This window comes from Raphanus sativus, chromosome 7, assembly GCF_000801105.2.
Source record: "Raphanus sativus cultivar WK10039 chromosome 7, ASM80110v3, whole genome shotgun sequence".
Lineage (NCBI taxonomy): Eukaryota > Viridiplantae > Streptophyta > Magnoliopsida > Brassicales > Brassicaceae > Raphanus > Raphanus sativus.
In genome coordinates, this window is record NC_079517.1 from 4,775,596 (window position 1) to 4,790,061 (window position 14,466).

At 40.8% G+C, this 14,466-nt stretch overlaps 4 protein-coding genes across 6 annotated transcripts; 1 reads left to right on the forward strand and 3 right to left on the reverse strand.

Moving 5' to 3' along the window:
- Window positions 1-1,826: 1,826 nt before the first annotated feature.
- Window positions 1,827-4,649, reverse strand: LOC108818067 (ATP synthase subunit beta-1, mitochondrial). The gene is made up of 9 exons (XM_018590921.2): window positions 4,121-4,649; window positions 3,782-3,857; window positions 3,594-3,682; window positions 3,378-3,495; window positions 3,188-3,291; window positions 2,938-3,096; window positions 2,622-2,846; window positions 2,219-2,530; window positions 1,827-2,130 (listed from the first exon to the last, which is right to left on the reverse strand). Exons 1-9 carry the CDS (start codon window positions 4,589-4,591, stop codon window positions 2,017-2,019), a joined length of 1,668 nt encoding a protein of 555 aa, XP_018446423.1. The 5' UTR covers window positions 4,592-4,649; the 3' UTR covers window positions 1,827-2,016.
- Window positions 4,650-4,897: 248 nt separating this feature from the next.
- LOC108815214 (ATP synthase subunit beta-2, mitochondrial) lies at window positions 4,898-7,738 on the forward strand (the record flags this gene model as incomplete). Its single annotated transcript, XM_056991029.1, is given in 11 exon segments — window positions 4,898-5,189; window positions 5,192-5,511; window positions 5,681-5,756; window positions 5,844-5,932; window positions 6,013-6,130; window positions 6,217-6,320; window positions 6,417-6,462; window positions 6,465-6,574; window positions 6,663-6,887; window positions 6,980-7,291; window positions 7,406-7,738. Coding segments are annotated over 11 exon segments (1,806 nt in total), but the record flags the coding sequence as incomplete, so codon positions are not given.
- A 160-nt stretch (window positions 7,739-7,898) lies between these two features.
- On the reverse strand, window positions 7,899-9,451 carry LOC108817407 (uncharacterized). The gene is made up of 4 exons (XM_018590080.2): window positions 9,139-9,451; window positions 8,422-9,050; window positions 8,146-8,349; window positions 7,899-8,069 (listed from the first exon to the last, which is right to left on the reverse strand). Exons 1-4 carry the CDS (start codon window positions 9,443-9,445, stop codon window positions 8,028-8,030), a joined length of 1,182 nt encoding a protein of 393 aa, XP_018445582.1. The 5' UTR covers window positions 9,446-9,451; the 3' UTR covers window positions 7,899-8,027.
- Window positions 9,452-9,779: 328 nt separating this feature from the next.
- On the reverse strand, window positions 9,780-13,511 carry LOC108817406 (protein PSK SIMULATOR 3). Of its 3 annotated transcripts, none has more exons than XM_018590079.2 (13): window positions 13,293-13,511; window positions 12,648-12,978; window positions 12,263-12,579; window positions 12,094-12,186; window positions 11,932-12,022; window positions 11,666-11,759; window positions 11,487-11,584; window positions 11,295-11,364; window positions 11,053-11,156; window positions 10,868-10,984; window positions 10,682-10,758; window positions 10,556-10,600; window positions 9,780-10,475 (listed from the first exon to the last, which is right to left on the reverse strand). In XM_018590079.2, the coding sequence occupies exons 2-13, from the start codon at window positions 12,927-12,929 to the stop codon at window positions 9,944-9,946; spliced, it is 1,920 nt and encodes a 639-aa protein (XP_018445581.1). In that variant the 5' UTR covers window positions 12,930-12,978; window positions 13,293-13,511; the 3' UTR covers window positions 9,780-9,943. The 3 variants fall into 3 exon arrangements, with proteins under 3 accessions (XP_018445581.1, XP_018445579.1, XP_056847008.1); XM_018590077.2 differs by having other exon boundaries at window positions 12,648-13,047; XM_056991028.1 differs by lacking the exon at window positions 13,293-13,511 and having other exon boundaries at window positions 12,648-13,268.
- Between the last annotated feature and the right edge of the window lie 955 nt (window positions 13,512-14,466).

The following is a 14,466-nucleotide window of genomic DNA, read 5'->3' on the forward strand; positions in this document are numbered from 1 at the left end:
AAAACAAGAGGACATGCGAAGAAAGTGGGCATAAGGCGATAAAACGGTTGGGGGGAATGAAGCCTGGTCCGAGAATCATTTAGGTTTAGCTTTCATCCTTATCATGACCTCGAGCCAGACAACAGTCCTCTCAACCCTAAACCGCACCACAACGAAAAGCAACTCTACAAACACACTTTATCAAGAAGAGAAAAGACACCAAAGTCAAAGAAGAATATGTGAATGTGATAATCTTTTTTAAGAAGAAATTCAGAAGAAGAGGAGGAGAAATTAGGTCTGTGAGGCTAAGAAGCACAGGTTGTGTTGGTATATATATAGTGGAAATAGAGAGAAGCAGATGACCACACACACACCACCGAGATTGTCTTTTTACTTTTCTTACATTAGTTTAGTAACTTTTTTGAGTTTGAAAAGTCTTTGATTACATTTTAGTTACTGTCTTATTATAGTGTATATAGGGTTACCTGAAATAGAAGTTCACAGGGAAATCCAGAGTTATAAACATGCTCCAAGTTAGTACATTCAAACTTTCCTCTAAGATTTAATTTCATTGTGAATATATATTTCTTCGTTTGACTTTTCATGTTTCTCTGGTAAAAACAATTTTTACATTTTCTTTGGGTCAGAAACAATATCATATGGATATTTTTTGACCAAGAATATCATATGGATTTAAATCCAGATAAATATGTTTTTGCTATATTTCCATCCAACAATTCGCCAAATATACTACTAATTAATACTCTTACAAACAATAATAAATTAATAAAGCTCTTAAAATCATACGAAGGAATTCAAATCATATAATAAGACAAAAAGCATCTTCATTCAATCATTCTGCAGCATATAGTACATCCATAATGGTAACAAACTGATGTAAATTTATTTTGTCAATATGTAAAGTTTGAGTTAATGCGAGATAGATACCTTACTTCCGATCTCATTATTGCCGCATTATTTTGTTGGCTCCTTCTGAACGACCCTTATTTTTACTTTAAATTATTAATATAAAACTCGAATTATATGAGTGCATTATTTTTTCCAAAAATATGTTTCATTTAACGTTTTGTACTATTCTGATATATGGTTTAATATGGATTCATTTGCTTACATGTGGTTCATGACGACTTCATGAACATATGTATTAACTGTTGTGACAAAGACAAAACACTGTTTTGGTCTTTACATCGGTACGTCCAAAAATTCCCCATGTTAGATCGCTTTTGACAAGACCATTTTTTTTTAATTTTTAAAGTCAATGTTTACTTCCTTATATTGGGTGTAAAACTTTTTACAGTTTCTATGTTTATTGGTCAGAGTTTTCGTATTTTGTATTTCTATTAATTATGACTATGTACATTTAGCTAGTAAAGATTCCCTTTTCTTGGTTTTGATTATTTAATGTGGACGAATAATATACCAGTGAAGAACTAATGTCTTTTTCTTGCAATTCAACTTGGATCCGACTTGTAGGGCTCCCTACTCATACAATGCTGAGCCTTTACTTATTTTCACCTAATGTAGTTCGTGGACTATTCTAGATTTTATTGATTCTTTGTATACTTTATTGTTCATATATATCATTGCAGGAAAGTAGCGATGAGAAGAACAGAAAATGTGAACAGATTGTTAACCGTGGCATCAAAGACCGACATAATTCTCAAATCTATAAGGGTAGAAACACTAGATGTATACAAACTAACATTAAAAAGTAAAGGTAGAGATAAAAGTTCAACATTGATTTCTTCTGAGATATCTGGTCAAATTGTTTTCTTACTTCGAAAGACGACATTGTAGCCTGTAACGGTAAGATAACCAACCTTACGGATAAGAAAACATAACACTTTTAGTATTATTCCAATTCAAAAAATATGTTCTCTCCGTACTCTCTCACACTCACAATGATGGAAATCACAATACTTTATCAGTTCAGCCTAAAGCATTGCTTTTGTCTTTTGTTTTCGTTATTGTCAACAAAAAAGAAGAGACGTACTAAGCATCTGATACAACAAGCCCTTAAGCAGCTGCCTCCTTGGAGATCTTCTCTGCTTTAGCAACCACCTCGTCGATGCCACCAACCATGTAAAACGATTGTTCAGGAAGATCATCGTACTTACCATCGAGTAAACCCTGCAACCATTTACAAAACTCATATAAGTTCGTTAGTACAATCATGGAGCAATGATAAAAGTCATATGGTGCATAAAAATATATAAACCTGGAAACTGTTGATGTTTTCCTTAAGGTCAACGTATTTGCCAGGGGCGCCAGTGAAGATCTCAGCAACATGGAAAGGCTGACTCAAGAATCTCTGGATCTTACGTGCACGGGCAACAGTCAGCTTGTCATCTTCACTTAGCTCATCCATTCCCAAAATGGCAATAATATCTTGCAAGTTCTTGTAGTTCTGTAGCACTTTCTGCACACCACGAGCCGTGTTGTAGTGCTCCTCACCCAGAATGTGAGGCGAGAGCATACGGGATGTTGAGTCCAGAGGATCCACAGCAGGATAGATACCTAGCTCAGAAATCTTCACAAGGGAAAGACAGATAATATATAGATGTCAGCTTTATGACACGTCTACCAAGCAATGTCGAATGAGTATATCAACAAAAGGGGACCTGTCTGGAAAGCACGGTTGTGGCATCCAAGTGAGCAAAGGTTGTGGCAGGAGCAGGATCTGTCAAATCATCAGCAGGGACATAGATGGCTTGCACTGAGGTGATGGAACCTTTCTTTGTGGTTGTGATTCGCTCTTGAAGAGCACCAAGATCTGAAGCAAGAGTTGGCTGGTAACCCACAGCAGATGGGATACGACCAAGCAGAGCAGACACTTCAGAGTTAGCCTACACAAGAGATTGCACAGAAGTTAAATTTACAGTATTATACAATGGCAGATAGATGCTAATAGATAAAGCAAACAGTATAGTAGTTCACCTGAGTGAAACGGAAAATGTTGTCAATGAAAAGCAACACATCTTGGCCTTCGGCATCACGGAAATACTCGGCAACGGTCAAACCAGTAAGTCCAACACGGGCACGAGCACCCGGGGGCTCGTTCATTTGTCCATACACAAGGGCACATTTGCTCTCAGACTGTTAAGATGGGAAGACATATAGAATTCAGTAACAAAGATAACTCAAAGAAAAATTGCAGGACAAAGAAAGGTGAAGATTAATTGCAAACCTGCTTCTCGCCTAGCTTGATAACACCACTCTCAATCATTTCTCTGTACAAGTCATTGCCTTCACGAGTTCTTTCTCCCACACCAGCAAACACGGAGAAACCACCTGTTCATAAAAAAGGAAACAAATTAATAAACTAAACCTGGAGCACCACTGTGCACACTACTTAAACCCCCCCTAAGAATACATACCATGAGCTTTGGCGACATTGTTAATCAGCTCCATAATGAGGACAGTTTTGCCAACACCAGCACCGCCAAAGAGCCCAATCTTTCCTCCTCTTTGGTAAGGAGCAAGCAAATCAACAACCTGGAAAATTAAAAAAAATAACAAATGTCAGCTCGGAATAAAAACAACAACACGAGTAACCTGTGGGACCAGCACAGAGCTAAGAGAACAGAATGTACCTTAATACCAGTGGCAAGGATCTCTTGTCCGGTGGCAAGATCAACCAAAGCCGGAGCATCTCTGTGAATAGGTAGGTAGTGTTCGGTCTCTGGGCAACAACAGCAAAAAAAAAAAAAAAAGAAGCACATTGTCATGATAAGCTTCACAGAAAGTGAAGCATAGATTAAAGAAGGCATAGACTACATACTAATTTCGCCTCTCTCGTCGATAGGTTCTCCAAGAACATTCATGATACGTCCAAGTGTTGCTCTTCCAACGGGTACCTTAAAAATGAAAACAAACCAAAAAAAATTCATACTTCCCATCATCACAACTTACTAAGATATAAATTCCAAAGAAATGATTTTTTTTTCAGTGGAAATGAATAAACTTTTGAAAACACAAAAAAAAAAAATTGGATCTTGACAAAGTCAACGCTAAGGATAAGGAATCAAGAAATGCAGTAGAACACCATCAACAGATTTAGACCTATTAACTCTCCCTGATTCATTCAGGATCAAACAACGCAAATGGATAGTATACTTACAGTGATTGGAGCACCAGTGTTGAGAACGCGTCTCCCACGGACAAGACCCTCCGTACCATCCATAGCAATAGTCCTGACGACATTCTGACCCAAGTGATGCGACACCTCAAGCACCAATCTCGTGGGATGATCCTGCACCTCGAGAGACGTCATGATCGGAGGCAAACCCTCCTGATCTTCGAATCTCACATCGACAATGGCGCCGATGACCTGGCAGACCTTCCCGATCGCGCCTTTACCACCGTAATCGTATGTCTTCTTCTTCGCAGCCTCATCCTTGGCTGGAGCAGACGATGGAGCAGCCGGTGATGAGGTGGAATATTCGGCCACGCGTCCGAGGAGGTCACCGAAAGGAGAAGCGCAGCGAGCTGGGGAAGGGGATGGGAGCCTAGGGTTTCGGCTTCCGAATCTGGAAGCAGATCTGGCGGAAGATGAACGGAGAAGCGTTGATAAGACTCTCCGAGACGCCATGAGTCCTTTTGTTGTTTGTTGTGAGTGAAGAGGTAACAAACGCTAGGGTAGTAAGTACACAACCTGAATGTAAAAGCTCCCGCTCGTTGTATTTAGTGGGCTTTTTAATGGACTTATTGGGCCTCTTACATCAAAACACCATTTTGTTTTGTTGTTGTCCGAAATTTTTTTAATTAACACGTGTCATTAGTAAATAGAACACGTGTCACTGAAGAAGTGGTCTACGTTCGTTCGTTATAGAAGCACTTTATTTTTAGAAAATCGTTAAAGAGCGATGTCTTCTGTAAGTGATGTAGATCCAAATAAGCCCATCACAAAAGCCTAACAAATTTTGGACACAAAAGCCCAACAAACTTTAGGAAATTTTCTTCAGACAGAACCAATCGATATGTTAGTATCAGGTTCTCTGTCCTTACCCTAGCATTTCCTATCAACACAGAACACACTCATGGCGTCTCGGAGAGTCTATCGTCACTTCTCCGTTCATCTTCCGCCAGATCTACTACCAAATTCGCTTCCCGAAACCACAGGCTCCCGTCTCCTTCACCCGCTCGATGCGCTTCTCCTTTTGGTGACCTCCTCGGACGCGTCTCCGAATATTCACATCATCACCCGCCGCTCCATCATCATCTCCTCCAGCTAAGGATGAGGCTGCGAAGAAGAAGACATACGATTACGGTGGTAAAGGCGCGATCGGGAAGGTCTGCCAAGTCATCGGTGCCATTGTCGATGTGAGATTCGAAGATCAGGAGGGATTGCCTCCGATCATGACTTCCCTCGAGGTCCAGGATCACCCGACAAGGCTGGTGCTTGAGGTGTCGCATCACTTGGGTCAGAATGTTGTCAGGACCATTGCTATGGATGGTACTGAGGGTCTTGTCCGTGGGAGACGCGTTCTCAACACTGGAGCTCCGATCACTGTAAGTATTCTCTTTGCATTGATCCGGGATCCGACATTCAATGTTAGGTCTAGATCCGATACAACGTTGACTTTGCGCAAAGTACTCATTTTTCGTTTCAGTTGAACTCTTCTTAAGAGATGATTTTGTGAATGTTGACTTTTGGATTGTTCTTACTTTTTTTATTAAGGTTCCCGTTGGAAGAGCAACACTCGGACGTATCATGAATGTTCTTGGAGAACCCATTGACGAGAGAGGCGAAATCAGTAAGTAGTCTGTGTTATCTTTAATCAATGTTTCACTTTCTGCGGGACCTATCATGGTAATGTGTTTTTTTTGCTCTTGTTGCCCAGAGACCGAACACTACCTACCTATTCACAGAGATGCTCCGGCTTTAGTTGATCTTGCCACTGGCCAAGAGATCCTCGCCACTGGTATTAAGGTAGATTCTTGTTTCAGTATATTACCATGTGTAGTTGTTGTTTCCCGTGCCATGCTAACTTTTTGCTGCTTTCATTTCAGGTTGTTGATTTGCTTGCTCCGTACCAAAGAGGAGGAAAGATTGGGCTCTTTGGCGGTGCTGGTGTCGGCAAAACTGTGCTGATTATGGAACTTATTAACAATGTCGCCAAAGCTCATGGTATGTATTCTCAGGGTTTTATTGAAGTAGTTTGCACGGTGGTGTTCCAGTTTTAGTTTATTAATCGGTTTCTTCTTCTGGAACAGGTGGTTTCTCCGTGTTTGCTGGTGTGGGAGAAAGAACCCGTGAAGGCAATGACTTGTACAGAGAAATGATTGAGAGTGGTGTCATCAAGCTAGGCGAGAAGCAGGTTTGCTATTAATTTTCACCTCTCTTATCTTTATCCTGCAACTGGTCTTTGAGTGATCATTGTTTCTGAATTCTATCTGCTTTCCTATCTTAACAGTCTGAGAGCAAATGTGCCCTTGTGTATGGACAAATGAACGAGCCCCCGGTGCTCGTGCTCGTGTTGGACTTACTGGTTTGACCGTTGCCGAGTATTTCCGTGACGCTGAAGGCCAGGATGTGTTGCTTTTCATTGACAACATTTTCCGTTTCACTCAGGTGAACTACTATACTGTTTGCTCTATTTATCAGCAACTGTGTGCCATATATTACTGTAAATTTAACTCTGGTTCACTCTCTTGTGTAGGCTAACTCTGAAGTGTCTGCTTTGCTTGGTCGTATCCCATCTGCTGTGGGTTACCAACCTACTCTCGCTTCCGATCTTGGTGCTCTTCAAGAGCGAATCACAACCACCAAGAAAGGCTCCATCACCTCAGTACAAGCCATCTATGTCCCTGCTGATGATTTGACAGATCCTGCTCCTGCCACCACTTTTGCTCACTTGGATGCCACAACCGTGCTTTCCAGACAGGTCTCCTTTTGATGATATACTTATTCAAAATTGTTTGGTGGACGGGTCATAAAGCTGACCATCTATATACTTTTTGTCTTTCGCTTGTGAAGATTTCTGAGCTAGGTATCTATCCTGCTGTGGATCCTCTGGACTCAACATCCCGTATGCTCTCCCCTCACATTCTGGGTGAGGAGCACTACAACACGGCTCGTGGTGTGCAGAAAGTGCTACAGAACTACAAGAACTTGCAAGATATCATTGCCATTTTGGGAATGGATGAGCTAAGTGAAGATGACAAGCTGACTGTTGCTCGTGCACGTAAGATCCAGAGATTCTTGAGTCAGCCGTTCCATGTTGCTGAAATCTTCACTGGCGCCCCTGGCAAATACGTTGACCTTAAGGAAAACATCAACAGTTTCCAGGTATATATATATATATATATATATATATATATATATATATTTATGCACATATGACTTTATCATTGCTCCATGATTTTACTAACGAGCTTATATGAACTTTGTAAATGGTTGCAGGGTTTACTCGATGGTAAGTACGATGATCTTCCTGAACAATCGTTTTACATGGTTGGTGGCATCGACGAGGTGGTTGCTAAAGCAGAGAAGATCTCCAAGGAGGCAGCAGCTTAACCGCTTGTTGTATCAGATGCTTAATTCTTCTTTTTTGTTGACAATAACGAAAACAGAAAACAAAAGCAATGCTTTAGGCTGAGTTGCTAATGCATTGTGACTCCAATCTCTGAGTGTGAGAGCTGCAAGATTGATGCTGAACATACTCATTCACTGTAACTCAAATTTTTGGTTTTTTGCCCTACTTTTGAAATAAAGTTTAAAGTCTTGCAGATTCAATTGCAAATGTATGTTAATGCACACAGCTACAGGTGTGTGCGTGAATCCTTTCTTGTTTACAGAATTGAGCCATGAGATGCAAAAGCTACCAAGTTTCCCCATAAAGATGGTTTATATAGTCTGGATCCTTCCCTGTAATTTATACAACCAACAAGGGCTCTGCGTGTACTAATATGTATAAACAGATATTGAACCAAAATTATACAGGGAGAGTCATGAGATTATTGTTATTTGACTTATATATTGACACATCCTATAGAGTAAATAATAAGAGGATTACTGAAGCTGATTATAATTCTTTGAGGGCAGTCTCTTTTCCCATTGTTACCTCCTGCGCAAAGTCAAAGGTAGATAATAACAATTAAACACAGGCTGCAGACTGCAAACAACAAAGAGATTATAGTTACCTGTAGCTTAGAATCGCTGGAGAAGATACAGGTAGATGTGATAGCATGGCCTGGCTCAAACAACCATCCTACAGACAGTAGTAATCTCTCGCCATCTTTGCTTTCTTGGAGTGAGCACCACAGGTCCTGCGGAAGCAGTAAAAGATCCTTTTCTTCTCTCACAATCTCAACCACCTTTTCACCAGTAACTTGTTCAATGCAACCCTGAAGAAACCACCTTTGATCTTAGTAGGGAAATTACACATAATTGAACAAACAGGTCAGTGGCCAACTCACGGAATCAGAGGCGTGAAAACTAGCGGTAGCAAGTGCAGCTCTCCAAGAGCCGACTACCAGTGAAGCTGACGTGGTAGGCGTAGAAGCAAACCCGGAGCTGCGTATGGCACAACCTCCGAGCTGATCGCCATGCCTGAAGGGACCATCCCAAAGCTCACGGAAGACTTTGACACTCTGCAACACCAACAACGTTTTGGTCTCTTCTGCTAAGCGGACAACCTGGAGAATCCTGACACGGGACTCCTTGTCGTTTGGGTTGATCAGGCAGTGCTCCACCTCGAGATGGTTGTTGTCTCCCAGAGGCCACACAGCGACGTAGGAGCCAGAGACGGAATAAGAAAAGGATAAGGAGGTGGTGGTGGTCCTGTGGTCGATGCTGTAACGGGTGGCGGCATCAGCTTCGCATCCAACGGTGGGGAGGAGTTTGATGGACTTGTAAAGAAGAGTGTGTGAGTGGGGTTGGGCGAGAGTGGGACACTGCGTCTGCCAATCGAACACCTTCACTTCCCATTCTCTATATGCTTCTGGAACCACTGACTCAGGTAGTTCCAGCGGTTGCCCTTCGCGCGAGAAATCTGCTCCGAAACCGTCCCATTCTCCAGACACGTTTTGAGCGAACTCCGACCAAGCTAGAAAGAGAACCACCACACCCATCATCATCATCAGTTCATCACACACAGACATAAAAGCAGTTTAAAGATGAAAAGAATCTTATACCATTGAGAAGAGGGGCAGGCTCAGAGGAGGTTTCAGCTGAGCAAGAAAGAGGAGAGATTGTTGTGGTTCTGTAACCAATCCCTAAACTGAGAGAGAAGGGGAAGCGGAGAGCTTTGAAGGAAGGCGGAGGTGCGTGTGTACCGTTCCTCCGCCATGAGAGGGAGCTTCCGGAGAAGGACGATAGCATCATTGGAACAGAGTGTATAATCATTATTGAGAAAAGAAAGGCAAAAGTGGACTTAAATGGATTCTCGTGCAAGTCTCTCTCTCTCTCTACAGACCTAAAGCAGGAGGAAGATAGGGTCATGGAAGGAAAATAAACAGTCACGAGCGGTTATGGATTGGTCGGTCAAAGTATTATTACATTTTTTACATAGGACGACACTGACTCAACTTTTTGTGTCTTTTTCAGTTCCGTGGGAAGTTAAAAGCCTGACCTTTTTGCCTGTTTCTCACTTCTAACCAAAATTGCGTAAAGGTTTGGACTTTTCAAAGGCATGTGAAGAGATCTATATATGTAAGCATTCAAGTTTCAATTGCAAATGTATGTTAATGATCTCTTGATCTCAGTTACTCATTGTTTCCGCACGTCTTAACACAATTATCATTGTATTCGAGACCATCTTTAGGCACTGTGATACTAGATTGAAATATTTTGTAACTGATCTAACAGCATGTTGTCACATAACAGCTTCTTCCATTGTCTCTTTATCTGCTCTTTATATACAAACTAAACATTATGTATGAATCAGAAGCCGTTTTTGTGCACTGACTTACTTTGGCCACTAAGACATAACTCTCTCCACTAGAAGCTCAAGCTACCTTCTTTCAGCAATGCTTTATGATCTCTAGGCACATCGACTCTATCAATCACATCTAACGCTTTTTCCTTGTCCATCACAAAACCAACAAGTGAAAAACCAGATGAAAACCTCTTCACCGCAGCAGCAGCTGATTTGCTTCTTCTCACTCCACCAATATAGTCACTGCTTTTGCTTAGAGGGTCACACTTTCTCACCCGCGAGTAGTAGTACTCGGAATCGAAATCATGACTCTTGCTAACACATGGAGTCCTCTTCCTTTTGATAACATCTTGTAACATCTTTTGCTCCTCAGCTGTTACTAATGGGACACCGAGTGGTTCAGAAGATATCAACTGCTGGTTCGTAGACTTGATAGAAGAGAGTCTAGGAGCGTCTCTCTTTGCTTTTGTAACCAAATGTTGTAACCAAATGATCTGTCCAAGAATGTAGTTCTCTGTCTTTTCTTTGCTAGCGTGATAGAGTGTCTCGATCCTTAGTGTATCTCCACCACTAGGCTTACTAGTGAAGTCAGTCCTGTAATATTATTAAAAACAAAACCAAATGGGAAACAAAACAACAAAGAATGCATGAAGAGAAGGTGCAGGTCTACTCACCCTGAACTTCCCCACTCTCCAACCCAACCGAAACCATGATGAGCTCTGCGACGAACCGATTCAACAAACCTTTAGCCATAAAAGAAAACAGAATTTTCACAACGAGAAAGCACACAGATTTTTTACTTGGTTGTGTTGGCTGCAATAGGGACAAGCCAATGCAATGTCCTCTCCATCTCGTCCTTAATTTGTGTGACCGAAAGCTGTCAGAAAGAATAATAAACCATACCACCTTTGTTTATTAGTGTGACTGACCAAACGAAAATATTCTTCTTACAAAACCAGAGTGTGTGAACAAGAAGACATTATTACCTCCTTATCGACTTTGAATGATTTAAACTTGGAACGAAGAGCCAGTTTTATATCAGGTGGCAAGCTTTGATACAGAGAATCTCTTGCATTTGAAGTTATAGAGCTTGAACGGGAAACCTATGATCAAAGAGAATATACTTAGAACCAACTAACCAAATGAAGCGATGCTAGGTTTGTGCACTCACAAGTGTGTCAATCTGCACAATCACATTTGCATAATGTAAAGCAAGACCAGCAGGCCCCATTTTTTTATCAGAATCTGCACCTCCTTTCTTCAATGGTTTATCATCTGGACAAAGGATCAATTGAATAAGAGAAAACTACAGTCTGTAACCAAAGTGGACTAGCGAGAGAACATTCTGAAGCTTAGACACATATGCTCAGTAGTAGCACACGGAGAAAGTACAAAAAGGAGGAACTTACATACCGGCACCACCGAAGATATTATGAATCTCTAGCAACAAGAAATGTACAATGTCTACCAGTTTCTCCATCACCTGAAATACAAAATTAGCAGTTACTAAGAACATCGTAATAATCTTATTATGTTTGCAAGAAAATTCTACCAGGAGAGTTAGTTTTTGACTGGTTTCATATGATAAAGGAAGCGGTTACACACCTCCTCAAAACCTCTGGACCACAAGGACTTTTTCTTTAAGCTTTTCACTACCTTCTTCTGAGATTTAAGTTCAGTTTTTAAGATTGCAAGACCCTCGCCTATGTTTAAAAGAGAGGACTGTTAACGAAAACGATGTTTCAAATGTAACAAAGCAGGCAAATAGTCTTTCCGTAGTTTACCTTTACTGGTACTTGCTGAGTTCTCTTCTTCTCGGCGCTTTTGCTCATAGTCTTTCTGCAACCTATCCAATACTTGGAGTTCTTGATATAGTTCCTGTACCCAAAAGAGAGATAGTCTGAGATGTCTGAGTGAGATCATGACAATCTTTTGAAAGTAAACAGCTACTAAACAACATAACTCTAAGCACATAGCACATAGCACAAGGCACATAACACACATCTACGTAAGTAACTCAAAGAGTTTCTGCAGAAAGTATTTGACTCACAGCTGTATACTGCACTAGAACCATCAGTTGTTGAACAACTAATACAGCGTCTTCATTCAACTGTCTTTGAGGGGTTAGTTCTTTGCTGATCCTGAGAACCAAAGAGAAAACAAATTCAACACACAAAGACAAACGATAATATCATCAACTGTATAAAGCTACCTGTCGAAGTAGCGCTGTAAATTATGCCACTGAAAGTCTTTAGATCGGTTTCCAAACCGAACCACTTCTACCAAGAATACTTGCAGCTCCTGCCTGCATAATATAACAAAGTTAACCATCTTGCAACGAAAAAAAAAACAAAAAGCATTTTAGACTTTGAATTTTTCACCTCTTATCAGCAGCAACAAGACTGAGGAGTTCATCAAAATCATTCGAGACAAGATTCTGAACACCCTGGGAATAAAGGACAGTTCCTCTCAGATGCGTGATGTTCTCCTCAGAAAGGGATTCAATGAGATTTGAGCTTTTGACGATCGTGTTGGCTACTTCAAAGGCTAAGATCCCAAGTTCTTCGCCTTTGGTAGCAACTCCAGAAGCAAATCCACCACCGCTGCTAAGATCAGTCATGCTACTCCCAAGAGTATCCAAAACATCTTTGGCTTTACCTAAACCCGCTTTGCCTATAAGCACACTCGCCTCTGTAACCTGCCAACACAAATATAGTCAAAAAGAGACAGCTTGCATGTACTAAGAGACTTGCATATACTACTAACCTTTGAAACAGCGGTTTGAGTAGATCTTGCAGACCGAGGTTTCTGCGGTGGAGGTAACCTCGGAATCCCATCGTATAAATGATCTTCTACTACAACTTCCTTTCCGCGGAAAGAGAAGACATCTTTCAACTGGCTTTGTTCCTTGGCGTCTTTAACCATACACTGCCTCGTACCAGGACCAAACAAACTCACTTGCCTAGGTGAACCATCATCAGCTACACTCGAACCTGAATACTCACTCCCGAAATTGATTCCGAGGCTCTTTGAGCAAAAACTCCCCATAACTTCCCCTTTTTTTTTGTTCTTTTAGACCCTCCAAAAGACCATTCCACTGAGTTGAGAGTTAGTTAAAGAAAAACTGTGAGACTTTAATCTAAAACCAGCGAAGGGTAACAATAACCTATCACACAGGACAAGTAGAGAAGAAAAGTCAGATCAAAGACTCAAAAGGGAACCAAGTCAAATCGTGTCTGGGATAGTTCAAGAGCGTTGCAATAACAGATTCACACTATTGGTTCGAAGTCTGAAACACACAGCGAAGTTAAACACTGTGCAAGCCTCTCTCTATCTTCTATATTCATAGACCTAAGCAGCAAGATAGATTTTTTTACCAGAAGAAAGCGAAGAAGAAGAAGACGAACTTACCAAGAAGAGGAATAGAGCTTTAGGATATTTCACAACCAGCTTCTTGATAAAAGAAACAACGACAAAGACCAATAAAAAGTCTTCAACTTTTTCTTTTTAGTCTCAAACTTTTGTAAGAAGAAGAGGAAAAAACAGTCACGAGCGGGTTGTGGATTGGTCGGTCAAATAATATTAGTACAAAGGACAGACATTTGACTCAACTTTTGTGTGTCTTTTTATTCTTTCAGTTCCGTGGAAGTAAAAGGCATCATCTTTTGCCTCTTTCTCACTTCTTTCTCCCCCAAGAAGATACCAAAATCGCGCAAAGGTTTGGACTTTTCAAAGGCATCTCTCTAAGAAATGATTAAAACGTTAATCGACTAATCAATCATTGAATAAAAAGACTCTTGCCAGATTGCTTGATCATTTGGTTCAGCAGCCATCTTGAATTAGAAAAATCATGTCTTTAAAACATGGTCTCTAGTCTCCTTAATATCATCACAAATGGCTCAAACCCAGTTCCTGCGAAGCCCCATCTCACAATTCAGCTCAATCATATAAAGCCCAACATCGGTTCTAGACAAAAGCCCAAAGGCCCAAACCAGAGTTAGAGGTGTCTGGTTTCTGGAAATTACAGAGGCAATTTCCGGAAAGCAAAAGAGAAAAGACAGTCCGGCTGGTCAAGCATAAGTTGTCACAGTCCAAAACCGTTACGCAACACTACAAGACGAGAAAACCTAGAACCAACACTCAGAAGTCTATTTACCTATAAATGTAGTGCTCATGATGTAATGAGAAACCAAGAGAGTGATAATAAAATTCAGATACTTATATCTTTCTTCAGTATTTACTCACGTGTTCACTTAAGGAACTTAACGAATAACTAGTAACCACCAAAACGACTATATGTGCGCTCTTATGGAGCTCGCTCAAGATAGGAGAGTGGAGTTGAAATAAAATGAAGAACAGAGCTTCTCTCTTCTATGAATTTTCCCTTGCAGAGGTAAGGTTTTTGGCCTGTGTACAGTTCAGTTAGTCGCAATGGAAGTTTTTGATATGTCTCTCTTGATTATGCAGATGGTAGTTGATCAGTAGAAGTCCATGACCAAAGGGATATACTAGCATGTAATAGTAGTATAGTACTCAGTTATTTAGGTTGGTTCCACCATCTTTATTGCACAAATCAACTCTTAAT